The 21,786-nt window shown below is 45.9% G+C and overlaps 1 protein-coding gene across 2 annotated transcripts in view; it reads left to right on the forward strand.

Annotated features, from left to right (window-relative positions):
* pawr (PRKC, apoptosis, WT1, regulator) overlaps positions 1 to 21,786 on the forward strand; it is a 140,342-nt gene that overhangs the window by 70,376 nt on the left and 48,180 nt on the right. For both annotated transcript variants that reach the window (XM_059652597.1, XM_059652598.1), the window contains exon 3: positions 15,210 to 15,326. In XM_059652597.1, coding sequence (XP_059508580.1) covers positions 15,210 to 15,326 — 117 coding nt within the window. The remainder of the gene's footprint in view (positions 1 to 15,209; positions 15,327 to 21,786) is intronic.

Below are 21,786 nucleotides of genomic sequence, written 5' to 3' on the forward strand. Positions count from 1 at the left end.
ACAAACATAACCCTTTCCTACCCCTTCACTCAGTACGTACACACAAAAATATAGTTACGATGGTGTCTGTATATGGGGAATTACTCGGGGAAAAAAACAAACCACCCACTCTTGGATTTACCTTTGAAGAATATGCTGCTGTCCCTGTAATACTATTAAAGTGGTAATCAGGCAGTCTGCTTGTGACAAAGGGTGTGGAATGTTTTTTTAATTGGAAATTGAGCTTCGCTATTAGCAAAGTAATCACAAAAGTTAGATTTTATCAAAGTGCACAAAAATTCCTAAATTGCTGTCTCTTCTGACCTCAGCAAACTGAATGCATGGGCCAGATTTTGGTATTTAACAAGAAGCACTGTTTATCACCAATAAGGGGAGGTATTGGCCTAGTGGATATTATCGTGGGCTGTTAAGTCAAGGCCCCAGATCATGTTTTTGGGGCCTGGATTGCACTCTTGCTAAAAAGCCTATAATTAGGAGTCTAATGGTGATGATGAATCCATTGTTGAGGGCCAGAAAAGCCCATCTGTTTCATTCATGCCCTTTAGACAGGGAAACTGCCATCCATACCTGGTCTGGTTTGCATGTGACTCCAGACCCACAGCAGTGTGGTTGACTCTTAACTGCCCTGTGGACGATTAGGGATGGGCAATAAATGCTGCCCTAGCCGGTGATGCCCTCGTCCCATGAATGAATTTTTAAAAAAAGGTCGATTGTAACTACAAATACAATTATGAATCGTCACTGTGTAAGTCGACCAGTTGAAATTCTATTCCCTTTATAAAATACCCCCTCCCCATATGTACCTACAAACAGGCAAAGAAAAAAATATGATGTCATGGATGCCAGGAAAAACTGAGGCTGGGGTGTTAAGTACATTTGAGGCTGACGCAGGCGGAATTTTAATCAGTGAGTGAAACAGGAGTCATAGGGGAAAGGCAGGAAAGTGGAGCTGAAGATTATCAGATTAGCCAAGAACATTTCATTGAATGGCAGAACAGACATAAGGGGCGGAATGGCCTACTCCAGTTCATGTGTCTTTACATTTTCAGAATTGAGTCCACAATCAAAAATATGGAAAATTTACAAGATACAGTATTTCCAATTTCTGGATAGAGTCAGGTGATGCTGATTATTTCTTTGAAGGATTTTCTTTTTAAAAGATAAAAGTTCAGAGTTCTTTTGGAATGGTGATTAAATGCTGCATTTTATCATTCTGCAGGTGACTGCAGATCCCTGTGTTGTTAATGGAAAGATGTTGGTTTTACAAAAAGTACAGTAAACATTTAAAGCCATTAGCTTTGTTTTCACTTTGGTCCAGACAACACCAGGCTTGAGCTCAGAAGCAAGTTTAATTTCTCTCCTAAAGGTAGATTCCAGTTGTCTCAGAAATAGGGTTTAATGTGCAAAACTTCCAAATCAGGAGAGTTTGGTTAGAAATGTTCAGGTTATTGGAATTAAGAAAGTTCATGTTCTCAGAATTGAAAAATGTTCATAGCAGTAGGTTTGGAATGGACTTAGTAAATTATCTCCTCAGACAATGGGCAGTGAGGATGGCACAGTGGCTCAGTGGTTAGTACTGCTGCCTCACAGTGCAAGGGAGCTTGGTTCAGCTCCACCATGGGGTGAATGTCTGTGTGGAGTTTGCACGTTCTCTCCTGGCCTGCGTGAGTTTCGTCTGGGTGCTCTGGTTTCCTCCCGCAGACCATGTGTAGGTTAGGTGGATTTGCCATGCTATGTTGTCCAGGGGTGTGCAGGCTAGATGGATTAGCCATGGAAAATGCAGGGCCAAAATGACCTGGTTCTACACTGTAATGATTCTGAGTTCATGACTAGTTGAGATATGGGTGAGAGTTTTCTTGCTTTGAGTTTCTATTATGAATAGTGTTGGGAAACAGATTGAAACTTATTGTGTGTTGTGAGATCAGCCTATTTATTTTTCAAATTTAGAGTTTTTTTTTCCCAATAATAAGTTTCTGCTGTGCTGTGAATGAAAACCTGCAGCCTTTTAAGAATAACTCGGGGACTAACCACCATGATATCTAACAATCCTTACACTTAAAAGGATGAACAAGAGAGGCTTCAAACACTCACATCCTTATTCTCAGGGAAATCAGCAACGAGCCATCGACAAAAGATATCAAAGAAAGGACAACTTCCAGAAATCAATTACAAATATCCATCAGGCAAATTTAGCAGCTACCTCCAGTTGTTAAGCCTGAATCCCTACTGAGAGGGGTTTAGAAAATCCTTTTACAGATCTGGGCTATCAGCCAAGCATGCAGAATGAAGACAGGTGAAATAACACTGAAAAGAACCAAATGGCCTCATTATACTATCCCCTTGTGATAACCCTGCCAGGTCCTTGGGTCATCACTAATTATGGTTCTCAAGCTCATTGAGTATGAACCCACCTGCAACTCATCACCTGACCCCTGCATAAAGCAGACCCATTATAAAACATTCAGAGACTTGTAAATGTCCAGTTGACTACATGGGTTTCTGGTGGCAGGTTAAGAGTTAAAAACAAATAAATAACTCGCAATGATTTAGCGATGGAGGGAAGAAGCATTCAGTTGTGCTTAAGAGCACTTCTAAATATAAGAGGCGGGAAAAAGAAGCAAAAGTGAAATAAAAAGAGCAGATTCGTTTTGAGTGTAAGAGTAAGAATACTTCTATATGTATTTTTTTAAAAAAAGCAGACGTGCTTCCACCACCGCCCCCCCCCCCCCCCCCGCCCCCGACCTGCCCATCACCTTCTGATGCTTTGCATGTAAATATCGACAGGGGTGATTTACTGATGGTGGCTGATTGCTTTTCTTAAAAAAAAAAGAACATGGCAATGGTGCGGGAATAAAACCATCTGGTTGTGTATGATTGCACTTGGGGATATAAAGAAATGAAGCAGACCCAGTCAGTGTCAGTATGTGCAGGAGCTGAGAGACTGATCCTATTCACTGCAGAACCATGTCTGAGGAAGGAAGGTTGTCCATTGGCAGCTGGACTTTGACACAGGCGACAATCCCTGCAAGAGAGTTTTCTCCAAGTACGGCCAGATCTGTAAGTTGAAGGTGGTTAAGCACGTGGACTCCATGGCGTCCCATGGATTTGACTTCATTACTTTTGATGAAGGACACAAGGGACACACTGCAGATGGGGATCCATTGGAAAATTGCCATTGATGGGCGGAAGATTCGGCTGGACCATGCCAAAGTCGGAAGGAGGAAGCATCAGATGTGCACAAGGAGGGGCCAGCTGTGGCTCTGGTGGAATAACTCTAGGAAATATGGCTATTCCCAGGGCCAGGGACAACACCATGGAGGACATGGCTCCTACAGCCTCTGATGCTAGTTTCAGTCTGATTCCAAGGTCTGTGCTCCTTCTTTTCAGTTTCCCTAGTTTTGTTTGAGGCAGAGATGCAATGCCATTAATTGCCCAATTTGAATATAATTGGCTATTTTGTCCCCGCATTGTGCTAGTCTGAGAAGGCAACAGCTGTTGACCAATCTCTGCTTGTCCCACGTCCTATTATATTGGACGGCCCTAGGCCCATCACAGTTGTTCAGCTGAGATTTTCATCTGTTGTGATTTGTAAGTAATAAAACCAAACCACCTAGATTGTATGAGATAACAAGGTGTAGAGCTGGATGAACACCATAAGACCATAAGACATAGGAGTGGAAGTAAGGCCATTCGGCCCATCAAGTCCATTCCGCCATTTAAATCATGGCTGATGGGCATTTCAACTCCACTTCCCTGCACTCTCCCCGTAGCCCTTGATTCCTTTTGAGATCAAGAATTTGTCAATCTCTGCCATGAAGGCATCCAACGTCCCGGCCTCCACTGCACTCCGTGACAATGAATTCCACAAGCCCACCACTCTCTGGCTGAAGAAATGTCATCTCATTCCAGTTTTAAATTTACCCCCTCGAATTTTAAGGCTGTGCCCACGGGTCCTAGTCTCCCCGCCTAATGAAAACAACTTCCTAGCGTCCACCCGTTCTAAACCATACATTATCTTGTAAGTTTCTGTTAGATCTCCCCTCAACCTTCTAAACTCTAATGAGTACAACCCCAGGATCCTTAGCCATTCATCATACGCTAAACCTACCATTCCAGGGATCATCCGTGTGAATCTCTGCTGGACATGCTCCTTCCTGACACACAGCAGGACAAGCAGTATCAGAGGAGCAGGAAAGCTGAGGTTTACTTGGCCTGAAATTTCAGCTTTCCTGCTCCTCTGATGCTGCTTGGCCTGCTGTGTTCATCCAGCTCTACACCTTGTTATCTCGGATTGTCCAGTGTCTGCAGTCCCTACTATCTCTCACCTAGATTGTACCCTTTTTTTTTAAAAAAATGGTCCATTTTTCTTTGTATCATCTGAAGAAAATTGTAAGAGTATGTGTTAGCTTGACGGTCAGTGGGCAATCCTGAATTCTAATAATCAGCATGCGCAGTTATTTTTATTTTTTTTAAATGACAGTCATTTTATGTGATAAAGGAATTAAAAAACCTGCTTCTCAGGCCTGGTGAATTTTGTCTCTTTGAAAAGCAATAGTGGTGGGAAGTTGATAACCTGTTTTTGTATGAAATTTGTCTCTTGGAGAACAGCGAACAAATTAAACATTATGAATTGAAATGTCAGGAGTGTGCTTTTTGTTTAATGGAAAAAATATATATAAAGCAGACATAAGGATGGGTCAGTGGAGCTGTCTGTCCTGCGCTGGGACTAGCCTACATATGCCAGTGGCTGTGTTTAAGGCTTAAGTGTAAGTGATATTCCTTCCCAGTCAGGCTTCCTGAGTTATTACATTGACCATGAGAGTAAAGAAAACTTTCAGACAGCCTTGCCTTTTGTGATCCAGGTTAGATCATAACAGGGAACTAATAGAAATGCAACTGTGTGTGAAACTGGAACGTTACGAGGACTGGCCTCTGTACACCAGAAGAATGAGATACTTTTTCCACTCAATGGGATGGAAGCAGATCATCGCCAAAAATCATCGTCCTGACCACTTGTGGGGCTCTGCCTTCCAGCGTCATAAAGAGTTTAACTGACCCAGCAGCCCTGTAGGCAAAATCCCTTTACAAACTGATAGATGTAGTAATGGAGTACAGTGATCCCAAACTAGTGAGATGGGTTTAACACTGCAGAGAGACTTCCTGGGGAACCAGTTATTGAATTCTTGGTCAGGCTGTGGGAACGCTGTGAGTACAGGTCAGCAGTTTAGGGAAAGGTTAAGGGGTCACTTAGATGGTGGAATTAATAATATTGCGACTCATAGGAAACTACTAAGTAAGATGTGATGTGGAGGTGCTGGTGTTGGACTGGGATGGATACAGACATAAGGCACATAACACCAGGTTATAGTCCAACAAGTTTAGATATCGTGTGACTTCTTACTGACTGATCCAGATCTAGATCTCAAGAAAGCCATTGAACTGGATGTTTCCCATGAGAACATGGAAAAAATGGCTCATGAGCTCCAGGGATCTGTTGACAGTGCCAACCTCAGCCTTAGGCAACCACAGAGCCAAGTCCCCAGTGAATAATAACTGGTGGCTCTTATTGGTTGCTAAGGAAGGATGATTAGAGTCAGAGGCTGCAAGATTCCAGAACTAGATAGGATGGTTGTCCACAACACAGTGAGCAGCAAGAGTGTCCATGCCACACTGGTCACAGAGTTCACCCCAGACAAGATGACTGAGACAGGTGAAATGCCCAGGCCAAGGGGCAAAGCCATTTCAAAACAGGGCTTTGCCTGAGGATGGGGAATTGATAGAGTTAACCTCCATCACTGCTCTCAAAGTGGCCCCAGTCAAGATGAAACGTAGGAGGTAGACACAGGGACTGCTGTCTCTATTGTTGAGGAGTGAACCTTTAATGGGCATTTTGCCTTTAAGCCTGCGAGACCGCAAGGCTAGATTGGCCACGTGCAGTGGGAAACCCTGAAGTGTCATCGGGATCGCTGTAACCCCAGCTACCATGGACAACAGTCAGTCTGATTCCCCTTAATCAGGGCCAGGTCCCAGCCTTTTGGGAAGGGATTGGCAGCACATCTTTCAAGTGGATTGTGATGATCTATCTGAAGCCGATGGGAAGTATCCCAAAGTGGTCCAAGAGGGCCTTGGGGAAAATAAAAGGCACCAGGACCAAGATCAACGTGAACCCAGAGGCACAGCCTAAATACCACAAGATACAGCCAACCCAAAGTGAATTGAAACATCAGAAATGCCAGTTTTAAAACCCGACAAGTCAGTCTGTTTCAGTGGGCATTATAAATTCCGTCACTGAGCTTCCTGCTTACAGAGACCCTGTAGCTCAGGTTGAGGTTCTGGATGTGAGATTGCTCGCTGAGCTGGAAGGTTAGTTTTCGGACGTTTCGTCACCATTCTAGACATCAAAGACATTTCCGAAATGACTGCCAGACTACTCGGACCTCTTGGCATCAGGGTAGCCCACAAACCCACCAACACACTAAAATAGCAGCTAATGAACTTAAAAGATCCTATACAGACAACAAATAAAACGAACGTCATCTACAAAATACCTTGCAAGAATGGTGACAAACAGGCAGAAAGCTAGCCACCAGGATACATGAACATCAACTAGTCACAAAAAGACATGACCCACTATTGCTAGTATCCTTACATACAGATAAGGAAGTATACCACTTTTATTGGGACAACACATCCATCCTAGGACAAGCCAAACAGAGACACGCACGAGAATTCCTAGAAGCATGGCATTCCAACCGGAACTCGATCAACAAACGCATTGATTTGGAGCCAATCTACCATCCCCTGAGAAAAAGAACAGGAAATAACATCACCAACCCAAGGAAACCTAAACAGATAAATAGAAAGCGGGACAGAACACCAGCGCTTTGTCGGGGGCTCACTGATGATGTTACCTAGAATGGTGACGAAACTTCTGAAAACTAACCTTCCAGCTCAGCGAGCAAACTCACATCCAGAGAGACCCTACGCGATACATAGAGAAGACTTGAATGGCAGCTGGCTGGGGGAGGGGGTCTCATATTTTCCAAATCGAATATGAGCCACACCTACCACCAACTGGAGCCTGAGGGGTCATTCAAGGAAGTACATCCCTCTCAATACTCTCAAAGGATGGTGTGAGTACAGTCACTCCTCCTTTGGGGTATCGTCAGCTTGCACCATCTTTCAAAGGGTGATAGGGAATATCCTGCAGAGGGTGCCTGGAGTCTATCTCAATGTTTTAAACTCAGGAGCTATTGCAGAGGAACAGTTGGAGAATTTGGAGAAGGTATTGCAGTGTTTTTCTGTGGCTGAAAAGGGAAAAATGGGCATTCCAAGTGAAAGAGATATCCCCTGTAGGATACAGGGTTGACAAGGATGGATTACACCTTGTCAAAGAGAAGGTGACGGCCTCTAGAGGGCTCCGACTCCAAGGAACAACAACCGTTAAAGCCTTTCCTAAGTCTTATGAATTTCCCACAGGAATTTGTACCCAACCTGGCACCCCATCATGTCCTATTTAAGAAGAAATCCGAAATGGCCACAGAAAATGCCTCGAGAAAAATACACCTTAACAAACATCAAACAACAACTACTGTGTACAAATGTATCCGCCAATTATGAACCCAGAGACTACTTACTGTAACCTGCAACACCCCCCCGCCTCCTGGGATGGGCAGAGTATCATCCCACTGTTGGGACAGAATTCTAGACAGTGGGGAAAGGAAGAATGCCCAAGTCCGGAAAGATGGTTTGGCCAAGATGTTCATGGTGAAATAGTTGCACTAGAATGTCTATGGTTGGTATTTTACCAGAGTAACTGATCTCAAATCTCTGCTGGGCCTCCTCAGGGAGACCAAAGCCATTGCTCCCATCCCATCAGCTGGGATCCAACACTGGGCACTGCCATTAGGTGCCTATGAACATAATCCAGGGACAGAGGCAGAGCCAAAGTGAATACCTTGAACCAGTCACCGCTACCTCCGAAGATGGATGAAGTCTTCATGACTTTGAACTTCATGGACACTCTCTGCCAGAATCTGCCAAACAACTCCAGGCTTGGACCCAAAAGGACCCTGCATTGGCAAAGCTACGCCATATGCTAAACAGTGGATCACAACAATACCCTACAGAAGAGTTGAAACCACGTAACTCAGAATATCAGGGGTTGAACCAAGAGGATTATTTTTGGGAGCCAGAGTGTCTGTCCCATGTCCAGGCCAGTGACCAGTACTTCAAAAACTTGCACAGTGGCCGCCCAGGAATTTCTAAAATCAAAATGCTCGCAGGAGCTATGTTTGGTTGCTTGACATAGACACAGACATTGAAAACCTGGCTAAATGGTGTCAAACTTCGCAGGAAAACCAGAACCCCCCACCATCAGCTTCACTGCAGCTGCTGGATTGGCTGCAGAGACACTGGGGGGCAAGTACACGCAGATTTTGCATGGCTCTATGTTCTGAATCCTTATCAATACCTATTCAAGATGGACCGATGTGCGCTGAGTGGCCTCTACTACCTCTTACAAGATCGTAGGAAAGCTCCACCAATCCTTTGGTATCCATGATATACTGAGGTCATTGTAACAGACAATGGCATTTCATTTGCTGGTGCGGAGTTTCAGACCCTTATGAAGACAAACGAGGTAAGACACATCCGCACAGCATCTGCAAATGGTCCAGCTGAGCAGGCTGTCCAGTTGTGCAAAAATAGCATGAGAAATCAAGCTACAGGATCTTTGGGAATGAAACTTAGACATTCCCACTTCAACTTCAGGACAAAGCCACATCTGACGACAGGAATAGCCCTGGAGAATCATTGATGGGCTGACATCTTTGGACTGGGCTTAGCCTGATTTCCCCAGACTTGGGGTGGGGGTGGGTACAAGTTTGAATTAAACCAAGAAGCCTGAAGAAAGGGGCAAAACCAGCTAGAGATTTTAAACTGGGAGATATCATCCACACGATGGTGTTGGCTTTCAATGGATTCTGGGAGTTATCCTTAAAAAAAACAGGACTGGTATGGCAACATGGTTAACACTGGGAGAAGAGCACACGGAAAAAGCTGTCAACAACTGCTGACAGCAGGAACCCTCCATTGGAGATTATTGTTTTGACAGACACACCACCATTGGCATCCGTCATACCAACTTGCTGATGGGACGCTCCACCCAATGAAAGCTCAAGATCCGTCCTCAGGACTACGATGGCTCTGTCTTGGAGATAGAGACCGAGACGGTCGAAGATCAGTCGGAGTTCACCACCAGGGCTGAGCTCCCTGCAGTGGCTTCTCGATAGTCTTCACAGAAGCCACATTCACCTACCTTATTATGTAGCCCCCAACCAGACCCAGAAAGCAACAGCACCTGAGCCCTTGATAAAGCAGACTCAGGGATGGGTCTACAGAAATGTTTGGAGTGGCTCTGTTTTGGTCCCATGCTCTGCTCGATTTAAGGATTAGTTTTGGATATGACGGTCAGTCTTTTCATTGTGGGTAAAGCACATTAGAATAGTTTACACACTGTTCAGAGTGATTCTGTAACTTAACAGATCAAACCTTTTATCAGATAAGGTTTATCTATTTGGATTGAGATGAAAAAGCAGGAAAGAATTCACAAACCTTGAAAGAGATCATCTGAGGAAATGTAAATTATGATCAGAGATTTCTAGAGGCAGTTGGTGAAATTCTGTTTCTTTAGTTGAATATTTAAAATCCCAGTAGTGTGGAAGCAGGCCATTGGGCCCATTACATCCACACTGACCCATCAAAGATCATCCCCACCTAGTCCCAGCACCAGGCCTCTTCTCTATCCATGTAACTCTGTATTTCCCACGGCCAATCCAACTAATCTGCACATCCCTAGTCATTATACGCAATTTAGCGTAGCCAATCCACCCGAACCTGCAAATCTTTGGACTGGGAGAGGTAACTGGAGCACCTGGAGGAATCCCACACCGACACAGGGAGAATGTGCAAACGCCACATAGCCTGAAGGTGGAATTGAACCGGGTCCCTGGCGCTGTGAGGAAGCAATGCTAACCACTGTGCTACCGCTAAAAAATCTGTACTGTGTTCTCTGGGCAGTTATGCAGAAAATTAATCCACTGGTTATATGACTTGTTTGCATTGGAGCACAAGCCATTTGTGATTTTACATACTTATAACTGCTTCCCGATTGCTCGAGGATCTGACATAGGGGCTTGCTGATTCTAGGCTGTAAACACCCTGTACACGTTAACTGAGCATTTCATTATTATTAACTGTTTGGTTTCCTCCCTCAATTAATTATATGCCCTTTCTTTAATAACAGGTGAAGTTGCCACGGTCCTAGATTCCTGTACAACCATGGTGACCTCAGTCTGTATAAGAATTGCAGTTGTGCTGTTCGCATCACTCTGCATCATGAACCAGCTGCCCAGCTAACAGACCCTTTTACACACAAAAATTCAAGTAATAGGAACAAGAATGGTCTTTTGAGATGGCTGCATTTTCGAATACCATCATGCCCTGACCCTTGATCATAAACCGACTTGCTTGACTGTTCACCGCATGCCTTGATTCCTTTAAGAGCCAAAAGGCCATTGATCTGAGTGTTGACTGTATTCACTGGACTGAGCATTCACAACAAATTCCAAATACTTGCTGCAGGAGATTAAATTGAAGATCTTCCTCAATAAGTGAAGCTAACAGGAACCAAACCATAGTCATGGTGTAGATCATCCTTTCTGGAAAGAAATAATGTTTCAGCTTCCAGATTCCTTTTCGTTGGAGCCATAACAAACCAGAAATGTTGGTTCGTTGTTTGTAAGAATGTTGGGAGACCTCGTGGGGGGTTTAGTTCAGAATGTCTGATGACATGTCATTGGCTAGCTGGTCTCCTAGATTTACTCAGTTGCCTGAGGGAGTTGGAAAGGAATGTCTCCACACCATCTTTTTAAAAGTATCTATGCTTTGGTTTGCCTCCCACAAAGTTAAGTGTTATGAAAGTTCAAGGGGCTAGATAAGCATCTTTGAGGATAAAGGGAACATCCATGAAATCCAGGAATAGGAGGAGGCCATTCAGCCCCTTCTGCTGTTCAATTAGATCTTGTTTGTATCTTGACTGTTTATCTGCACTAGTTCTATAACCTTTAACCTCTTTATCCAATTAAAATCTAATGATTTTCTGAGTATCTTCCATTTTTAAAAAAATTTTAGTAGCCCAACAGGTGCAGTGTTTTGCTTTTATAAAAAAAACTTGATATTACAGTTTCAAATAATTGTGACCTTCAGTTTTTTGGTGGGGAGAGCTGTAAATTTCCATGACCCTTTGTGTGAAGAAGTGGCCCTGAATGCCATACTCTCATTTTAAGATTACACTACTATGTCAGTCCGTCCTAACTCGATAATCAACCTTGACACATCAGAAAAAATATCAACATAATCATCAATACTCCGAATGCAAACCAATGCTAATTTAACCATTCTGGCTCAGTATCGTTACGGTACACCTGCTCTGCACCCTGTGCAGGTGAAGCACTATCTTCTCCCTCAGTGGATGACATGGTGGCTCAGTGGTTAGCTGTGCTACCTCACAGCAGCAGGGACCTGGGTTCAGTTCCAGTCTTGGGTGACTGCCCAAGAGGAGTGTATTCGTACTCCCTGTGTCTGTGCGGGTTTCCTCTGGGAGCTGTGGTTTTGTCCCATAGTGTGAAGGTGAGGTGGATTGATGATGCTAAATTACTCCATAGTGTCCATGGATATGCAGGGTAGGTGTGATGAACGTGAGATTATGAGTACAGGGTGGACATTGGATGCTCATCAAAGGGTTCTTGTGCACTTGATGGGTTGAATGGTCTCTTCCTGTACTGTAGCAACTCTAATTCTGTGAGATTTAGTGCCCAGAGCTCAACACCATCACTTCAGATTGGAGCTTAATACAACACTGGCAGAGCTTCCCCTACCTCTAGGAGAATTCCAGCCCTCCTTAGTGAGTTCCCAAACTCACTCAGTAAGTTCATTTTGACCCATTGGCTTTCCAGGTGAAAGGCCATGTCTTGACTTTCAATCTCTGTTTGCTCCAATTCTTGATCCAAACAGTGGCCTGGTTTAAAGCTGCATCTGTGTCTGACAGAGAGATACAGATTTGTTCTTTACCTTCCCAACCCTTCAGATTTGGAAAAAAAAACCTCCAAAACATTGTGAACATCACCTAGGGAGAGGGTGTCAAAACAAAATGGTGTTAATGTAAATTTGTTAATGAGGTTGAACAGCCTTGTTGAATGAAATAAAATAATTGAATGCGAGAAGACCGGTTTGTCTGACAATTGTGAAGCCATCAGGTGTGCAATAAAGAGTTTTATTTGTTTTCTGATTGGCTTTCTTTAAACTCCGATCATAGGATGTGAGTGTCACTGGCAGAGCCAGCATTTGTTGACCATCCCCAGGTGCCCGTGAGAAGGTGGTGGTGAGTTACCGCCAAGAACTGCTGCAGTCCCTGTGCAGTAGGTAGATGCACATTGCCCTTAGGGAGGGAGTTGCAGGCTTTGGCTCGAGGAAACCAGGGCACCATGAGGCTGGGCCTGCCCACTGGGCAGTGGCTGGTGGGGCATATGGAAGCAGCGGGTATCATGATGGGACCATGAGAAATACATCCAGTGGAATTGGCAACTCATCTCAGGTCACCTTGTGTGGACACTGGCAAAGACCCCAAAGAATCATAGAATCCCTGCAGTGTGGAATAAGGCCACTCAGCCCATCATGTCTATTCTAATCCCTCCAAAACACATCTCACCCAGGTGCCCCCCTCCCATTTCTGCATTCCCCACAGCTACTGCTGGACACACCAGGGTAATTCAGAACGGCCAATCCATCCTACCCGTGGGAGGAGAAACAGGAGCAGAGAGAATGTGTAAACTCCACACGGACCGTCAGCAGAAGCTGCAATCGAACGCAGGTCCTTAATGTTGTAAAGCAGCAGCACTAATCACTGAGTCACCTAAAGTTGTATCAAAATCTCAAACTCTTGACAACATTTGCTTGAGTTTCTGCAACAATGTCAGTTTTTGTTTCAGATTTCCAGCGTCCCCAGTTCTTTATTTTTTGATCTTGATTTTTGTTTTGCGCAGAACTAATTTGTAATGGGGTCTATAGAGATTCTAGGACAGATTTATCACAGAATCCCCACAGTATGGAAACAGGCCATTTGGCCCAACAAGTCCACACTACTTGTACTAGTGAAGCTCCTGCAGCTTTGCATCAGGACAAAACGTTTGTCTCTCCTAATGGAAACAGACAATTTGTTGTGGGTCAGCCACAGTGGAAAGTTGGGAATTAATCAGCAAATTCCACGGACTGTTCGTTTGTCTTCTCTGATCCTGGTCACTACCCGATCAGCCATAATCTACTCGACTGGTGGGGCAGGCTGGAGGGACTGAATGGCCTCTTTATATGATCGAGTGATAATATATCCGTGAAATATGTGACGATATTAGCAGTCATGTGGCAGAAGGTTCAAGTCTCATGCCAGGATGTAACAGCTGTAGAGGTGTATTCTAACATATTCAAGCAGATTGACTTAAAAGAAATGACAGTAATAGCAATCAATCCCTTTCAGCAAGGCTCCATAGATTCCTGGGTGAAAGGAGATTTTTGTCCCTTCTCTCATTTTGGGGAACTCTTTGAGTTCTATCCAGGTTCCCAGCTAATGTTGACATCACAGACCAGTGCTGGGTAATCTTGTCCATGACTGGGAAGAGAGAAGGAGGTCAGTTGGTAAATGTGGAAGCCCTGCTGATTCTCTGTCCCAGCGCTTCACAGTTTCAGGCTGGTCGGTCTGGAAAGCCACCTTTGGTGCATTTGCAAAGGCTGCATTGAGCTGGGGTCTGTCACCTTCATTGGAATAGAGCTGGATATCAGGCGCAATTATCAGGGCTATTTGATTCAGCTAGAGCGAGAAGACTTTTATAGCACAGTGGAAGTGTCCCTGTCTCAGAGCCGGGAGATTTGGGTTCAAGCCCCAACTGCACCATAACACACAATTGAACAGGTTGGGTTTTAAAAATATTTTCAAATACAGTCATGAACACTGGCACCAGTGTTCCTCCCATCTGTGTGTTATGAACCAGGCCCATATCTCCTCAAACTATTTTAAGAAGGTGGCCTAGACCCTAAGACAAAAGGCTGAGGGACTTGAGGCTGTTTTCATTAGAGAGAAGAAGGTTAAGAGGTGACTTAATTGAAACATATAAAATAATCAGAGGGTTAGATAGGGTGGATAGGGAGAGCCTTTTTCCTAGGATGGTGACGGCGAGCACAAGGGGGCGTAGCTTTAAATTTAGCGGTGAAAGATATAGGACAGATGTCAGAGGTAGTTTCTTTACTCAGAGAGTAGTAAGGGAATGGAACGCTTTGCCTGCAATGGTAGTAGATTTGCCAACTTTAGGTACATTTAAGTCGTCATTGGATAAGCATATGGACGTACGTGGAATAGTGTAGGTTAGATGGGCTTGAGATCGGTATGACAGGTCGGCACAACATCGAGGGCCAAAGGGCCTATACTGTGCTGTAATGTTCTATGTTCTATGTTCTAACTTGTTATTTCAAAGGTAGATGCGAAGTACTGTGTTCCAGATGTATCGAGACTGTCAAAATACTTGACATTAAGCAAAACAATTTATTTAAACACTTTCGTTAAAAATACACATAAAAGAAAGAAGAATTTAGAATAACAAGAATTTGAAAAGTTAACCAAATAATAGACACACTACCTATTTCTAAGTGACTGTCCCAATATAGTAACATCCCATAATCACACCTCTTCACAAAAAGACAGATTCAGACACATATTCTCACGTGCAGTTCTCCAACCCAGGAAGAGAAACGCATCAAGAGAAAATTCAGAGAAAGTCGCAACTAGAAGACATTCACTGAAGCTTCCAACTCTTTTGAGATCTCAAAGGCTTCTACCTAAAACTAAACCTAAAAACTGTTTTTAAAAAAAAAAGTAGAAAGTTTGGTCTGTGAGACCCTGCCACACCCAGGCAGCTTCCATTGTTCCATTTTAAAAATCCCACGGCCATCACAAATTCTTAGAGACAGCTCGATACCTTTCTTCAAAAAAAGCTGGACAGAATAACCTATTCAAGTGACAGCATAGTCACAAATGAAATCTGTTTGCTCAGTGGATTACACTTCTGTACTTTCTGAAAACCTCTCCATTACTTTCCCTCCAGAGTCCCGATGATGACGATCGTTCAGACCAGAAGCTGCATCAGAGGGAGGATGTGATTACTCAGCAGAACACTCTCCAGAATGAGTCCATTACATCTGATCCAAACAGCCCATACATCGTAAGGATTTCTCCATGTTTTTCAATTTCCCTTACTATTAGAATGTCGATGTTGCGATTTATGATGTAATAATGTTCTACAACTGCTTCAAAACTCAAAATACTGTAAAGTAGTGATGTTCAGATTTGTGGGAGGTGGAGCACTGTTCTAGTTGATAGAAGTTTAGTCTTGCATTAGTATTTATCTGTGGATTTAGCCAATTCATCGCACTTCCCAAACCCTTCCTTATAGCCTTGCAAGTTCTTCATTTTTCAAGTCTTTTGCAATCCTTTTGGAAAGTTAACATTGAGTTGCCTTGCACTGCTCAGTTAGACAACAGATTTCATTGAGAACAACATAGAAATTGAATTAAACCTCAACTCCATTCTGGTGGTTTTGCCAATGATCTTAAATGTATAACCTCCATTTACCCAACCCTCTTGGAGTTCCTCTTTGGTTATGCAATCAAAACTCATTATGCTTTTCACTTCTTCCACTAATTCTGCCGTTAACCTCCCTGCACCAAGGAGATCAAGGAGACTTCCTCCTGTGCTTCAGTGCTCTTTGCGTTGGCAAAGTCCTCACTGCTGTCCCCATTATCCACATGATGGGAGGGATGTGATAGTGCTGCACAGGGGGCAGTGGAGATTTACCAGGATGTTGCCTGGGCTTCAGAGTTTCAGTGATGCAGAGGGATTGGACAGACTGGGGTTGTTTTCCTTCGAGCAGAGGCGATTGAGAGGGAACATGATTGAGATGGATAAAATTTTGAAGGGCAGAGATAGGGCAGACAGGAAGAAACTGTTCCCCTTAATGGAGAGATCAATGACTGGGGCATAGATTGAAGCTAAGGGGTAGGATGTTTATAGGAGGGTGGTGGCAATCCAGCATTCACTGCCTGTAAGGGTAATAGAGTCAGAAGATCATAGTAGGCTAGGCAGCAGCTGGGCAAAAGGAGAAGTCAATGTTTCAGGTATAACCCTTCTTCAGGACTAGATGTGGAGGTAGGGGGAGCTGCAGATAAAGGGGACGGGAGTTGTGTAGCAGAATGGTGCTGATAGGTGGACACTAGTAGTAGGTGTGACTTGGTTGGTCGATGGGAGGGATGAATCTAGTTGGTGGCCGGAAGGAAGGGTCAGAAGGTGGAATGGAACAGAAGAGGTGAGGCTGGAAAGGGAGGTGGAGGACCGGTGGAAAGGTTATTTGAAATTGGAGAACTCAATGTTGAGTCGGACATAGAGCAGTTTTTCCGCCGTCTTCGCCTGCATGCCTACTTCTTCAACCGGGAACCCAGCCCTCCTTCCACTGACCCCTTCACCCGCTTCCAACACAAGTCCTCCTCCTGGACACCACCCCCAGGCCTCCTACCCTCCCTCGACCTCTTCATCTCCAACTGCCGTCGAGACATCAACCGCCTCAACCTCTCCACCCCTCTCACCCACTCCAACCTCTCCCCCGCAGAACGGGCAGCCCTCCGCTCCCTCCGCTCCAACCCCAACCTCACCATCAAACCCGCAGACAAGGGTGGCGCAGTGGTAGTATGGCGCACTGACCTCTACATCGCCGAGGCCAGACGCCAACTCTCCGACACCACCTCCTACCGCCTCCTCGATCATGACCCCACACCCGAGCACCAAACCATAATCTCCAACACCATTCACGACCTCATCACCTCAGGGGACCTCCCACCCACAGCCTCCAACCTCATTGTTCCCCAACCCCGCACGGCCCGTTTCTATCTCCTTCCCAAAATCCACAAACCTGCCTGCCCTGGTCGACCCATCGTCTCAGCCTGCTCCTGCCCCACCGAACTCATCTCCACCTATCTGGACTCCATTTTCTCCCCTTTGGTCCAGGAACTCCCCACCTACGTCCGTGACACCACCCACGCCCTCCACCTCCTCCAGGACTTCCAATTCCCTGGCCCCCAACACCTCATATTCACCATGGACGTCCAGTCCCTGTACACCTGCGTTCCGCATGGAGATGGCCTCAAGGCCCTCCGCTTCTTCCTGTCCCGCAGGCCCGACCAGTCCCCCTCCACCGACACTCTCATCCGCCTAGCTGAACTCGTCCTCACACTCAACAACTTCTCTTTTGACTCCTCCCACTTCCTACAGACAAAGGGGGTGGCCATGGGCACCCGCATGGGCCCCAGCTATGCCTGCCTCTTTGTAGGTTATGTGGAACAGTCCCTCTTCCGCACCTACACAGGCCCCAAACCCCACCTCTTCCTCCGGTACATTGATGACTGTATCGGCGCCGCCTCTTGCTCCCCAGAGGAGCTCGAACAGTTCATCCACTTCAACAACACCTTCCACCCCAACCTTCAGTTCACCTGGGCCATCTCCAGCACATCCCTCACCTTCCTGGACCTCTCAGTCTCCATCTCAGGCAACCAGCTTGTAACTGATGTCCATTTCAAGCCCACCGACTCCCACAGCTACCTAGAATACACCTCCTCCCACCCACCCTCCTGCAAAAATTCCATCCCCTATTCCCAATTCCTCCGCCTCCGCCGCATCTGCTCCCACGATAAGACATTCCACTCCCGCACATCCCAGATGTCCAAGTTCTTTAAGGACCGCAACTTTCCCCCCACGGTGATCGAGAACGCCCTTGACCGCGTCTCCCGCATTTCCCGCGACACATCCCTCACACCCCGCCCCCGCCACAACCGCCCCAAGAGGATCCCCCTCGTTCTCACACACCACCCTACCAACCTCCGGATACAACGCATTATCCTCCGACACTTCCGCCATTTACAATCCGACCCCACCACCCAAGACATTTTTCCATCCCCTCCCCTGTCTGCTTTCCGGAGAGACCACTCTCTCCGTGACTCCCTTGTTCGCTCCACACTGCCCTCCAACCCCACCACACCCGGCACCTTCCCCTGCAACCGCAGGAAATGCTACACTTGTCCCCACACCTCCTCCCTCACCCCCATCCCAGGCCCCAAGATGACATTCCACATCAAGCAGAGGTTCACCTGCACATCTGCCAATGTGGTATACTGCATCCACTGTACCCGGTGCGGCTTCCTCTACATTGAGGAAACCAAGCGGAGGCTTGGGGACCGCTTTGCAGAACACCTCCGCTCAGTTCGCAACAAACAACTGCACCTCCCAGTCGCAAACCATTTCCACTCCCCCTCCCATTCTCTTGATGACATGTCCATCATGGGCCTCCTGCACTGCCACAATGATGCCACCCGAAGGTTGCAGGAACAGCAACTCATATTCCGCCTGGGAACCCTGCAGCCGAATGGTATCAATGTGGACTTCACCAGTTTCAAAATCTCCCCTTCCCCTACTGCATCCCTAAACCAGCCCAGTTCATCCCCTCCCCCCACTGCACCACACAACCAGCCCAGCTCTTCCCCCCCACCCACTGCATCCCAAAACCAGTCCAACCTGTCTCTGCCTCCCTAACCGGTTCTTCCTCTCACCCATCCCTTCCTCCCACCCCAAGCCGCACCCCCCGCTACCTACTAACCTCATCCCACCTCCTTGACCTGTCCGTCTTCCCTGGACTGACCTATCCCCTCCCTACCTCCCCACCTACACTCTCTCCACCTATCTTCTTAACTCTCCATCTTCGGTCCGCCTCCCCCTCTCTCCCTATTTATTCCAGTTCCCTCCCCCCATCCCCCTCTCTGATGAAGGGTCTAGGCCCGAAACGTCAGCTTTTGTGCTCCTGAGATGCTGCTTGGCCTGCTGTGTTCATCCAGCCTCAGATTTTATTATCAATGTTGAGTCCTCCTGGCTGTAGGGTGCCAGGCAGAAGATAAGGAGTGTTTTTTCAAATTTGCGTTCTGTGTCACAGCAACTCTGGAGGAGACCGAGGATGGACATGTCAGAGCGGGAGTGTGGGGGCAGGGGAGTCGAAATGGCAGTAACCAGGAGGTTAGGCTTACTGTTTCGGACCAGGCGAAGATGCTCAGCAGAAAGATCACCTAGTCTACATTTGGTCTCACTGACATGAAGAAGACCACGTCAGGAGCACCAGATACGATAGACTGGGTTCATATTTGTACATCTGTGTCTGTGGTGTCCCCAACATTAACTACGATACTGAGTGTACACAGCTGAGGAGGTGGGGTGTTATTTGTTCAATTGCAGGGGGTGGTTGGGTTGAACTTGTTGGGCTGAAGGGCCTGTTTCCACACCGTAGGGATTCTCTGTGTCAATTGGAGAGATTATTTCCCAGAGAGTATAGACCTAAACTGCTCAACCTCTCTTCATAAGATACATCCTCATCTCTGGAATCAATCTCGTGAATAGGGGCAGGGAGGTGATATTGAACTTGTACAAGACACAGGTCTGACCTCAACTGGAGTATTGTATACAGCTGTGGGCACCACATGATAGGAAAGATGTGAATTTATTTGTGCACAGAGGTGATTTACAAGAGTGATTCCATGGATGAGGAAACAAAGTGTGGAGCTGGATGAACACAGCAGGCCAAGCAGCATCTCAGGAGCACAAAAGCTGACGTTTTGGGCCTAGACCCTTCATCAGAGAGGGGGATGGGGAGAGGGAACTGGAATAAATAGGGAGAGAGGGGGAGGTGGACCGAAGGTGGAGAGAAAAGAAGATAGGTGGAGAGGAGAGTATAGGTGAGGAGGTAGGGAGGGGATAGGTCAGTCCAGGGAACTGATGAAGGGTCTAGGCCCGAAACGTCAGCTTTTGTGCTCCTGAGATGCTGCTTGGCCTGCTGTGTTCATCCAGCTCCACACTTTGTTATCTCGGATTCTCTAGCATCTGCAATTCCCATTAACACGGATGAGGAACTTCAGTTCAGAGGATAGATTGAAGAAGTTGGGATAGTTCTCTTGGAGAGAAAAAGGCTGAGCGGATCAACACATTCAAAGAAGAAATAGATATGTTTACGATTAAAAGCAGGATAAAAGGCTACTGGAAACAGGGAGGAGGGTGGGATTGAGACCAGGATGAGATTAGCCATGATTATGTTAAATGGTGGAGTGGGCTGAAAGAACTGAACTGCCAACTCCCGCTCCTAATTCCTATCTTCCTATTGCTTAACTTATCGATATCGCTCCATAAAATGTTTGCATCCCTCTCAGAACTTGCCTTTGCTCTGATTTTTGTGCCGGCTGCAAATTTGGCTACAGTGCATTCACTTTCCTCCTCCAAGTCATTAACACGTATTGTAAACAGTAGTAGCCCCAGCACTGATCCCTGTAGAAACCCACTGGTCACAGGTCACCAACTTGGAAAAAAACCCCTTATCTCCGATCACTGTGTCTTACTCGGCTCGTTCTTTATTCATGCCGACACGCTGCCTGCGAATCGGATGAGTTATATTATGGGAGCTAATCTGAACGTTGCTGCATTTGGTACAAATGCCCATCTGTGGGATGCCTTAATCCATAGGGCCAGGTCAGGCTGGCCTGACAGTGGGAATCAGCAGTGTGTAAACAGTGATTGATACTATCTGTAACTAGAAATTGATAGTGGCGATAGGCAAGTGAAAAATACCAGAAATATGTGCAGATATCGTCTTTCAAAACATTTCACAATTGTGTGGCAAGTGGAGAGATTATAGAGAAAATGATCCTGCGTTGGAGCATGAAGCCTCTAGCCTGTGAGTCACAAAGTTGTGGGTTCAAGCCCCATTGCGGAGACTTGGAGTAGTGAGTGAGTGCTGCACTGCCTGAGGTGCTGCTCTACATGCGAGCTGCAATCTCCCCTCAGGTAGAACTAAAAGATCCAACGGTCACTATTTTCAGGAATAACAGTTTTCCCAGGTGGCCTGTCAATATTTCACCCATTCTTAGTCCCCAGTATTACATATTGAGCTTCTTTTCTTCCCTGACTTACCATGAACAATCCCTTTGTCTGACTATTCTTTTCGTTTCTCTCTCTCTCTCGGTTCCATCTCCACCTATCAGCTACATGACCCCCCAACCCAGCCCTCATGTCACCAGCATGTATAGCATATTTATCTAGCTGTTTCTAGCTCTGGGGAAGATCACTGAGCTCAAAACGTTAATTCTGTTTCTCTCTCCACAGATAAGGCCATAAATTACAAGAACAGAATTAAGCCATTCAGCCCATTGAGCCTACTCCACCTATAGGCTTCTTAACACCATTTCCCTGCTTTCTCCCCATAACCCTTGACCCCTTACTCATCAAAAAACTTCCTAATCTCTGTCTTAAAAACCCTCAATGACTTGTCCTCCTCAGCCCTCTGTGGCAATGAGTTCCACAGAGTCACTACCCTCTGGCTGAAGAAATTCCTCCTCACCTCAGTTTTAAAGGATTGACACTTCACTCTGAGGCTGTGTCCTTGGATCCTAGTCTCTACTATTAGTGGGAATATCTTTACATCCTGAACTGGGACTGCTGAGCCCCCTTGTGCTTCAGATTTCTGAAGGCTTTCCCCTTTTAGAAAGTAGTCTACGCCTCCATTCTTCCCAACAAAATGCGTAACCTCACACTTTCCCACACTGTAT

The sequence above is a fragment of the Stegostoma tigrinum genome, chromosome 18 (genome assembly GCF_030684315.1).
Source record: "Stegostoma tigrinum isolate sSteTig4 chromosome 18, sSteTig4.hap1, whole genome shotgun sequence".
In the NCBI taxonomy this organism is placed as follows: Eukaryota; Metazoa; Chordata; class Chondrichthyes; order Orectolobiformes; family Stegostomatidae; genus Stegostoma; species Stegostoma tigrinum.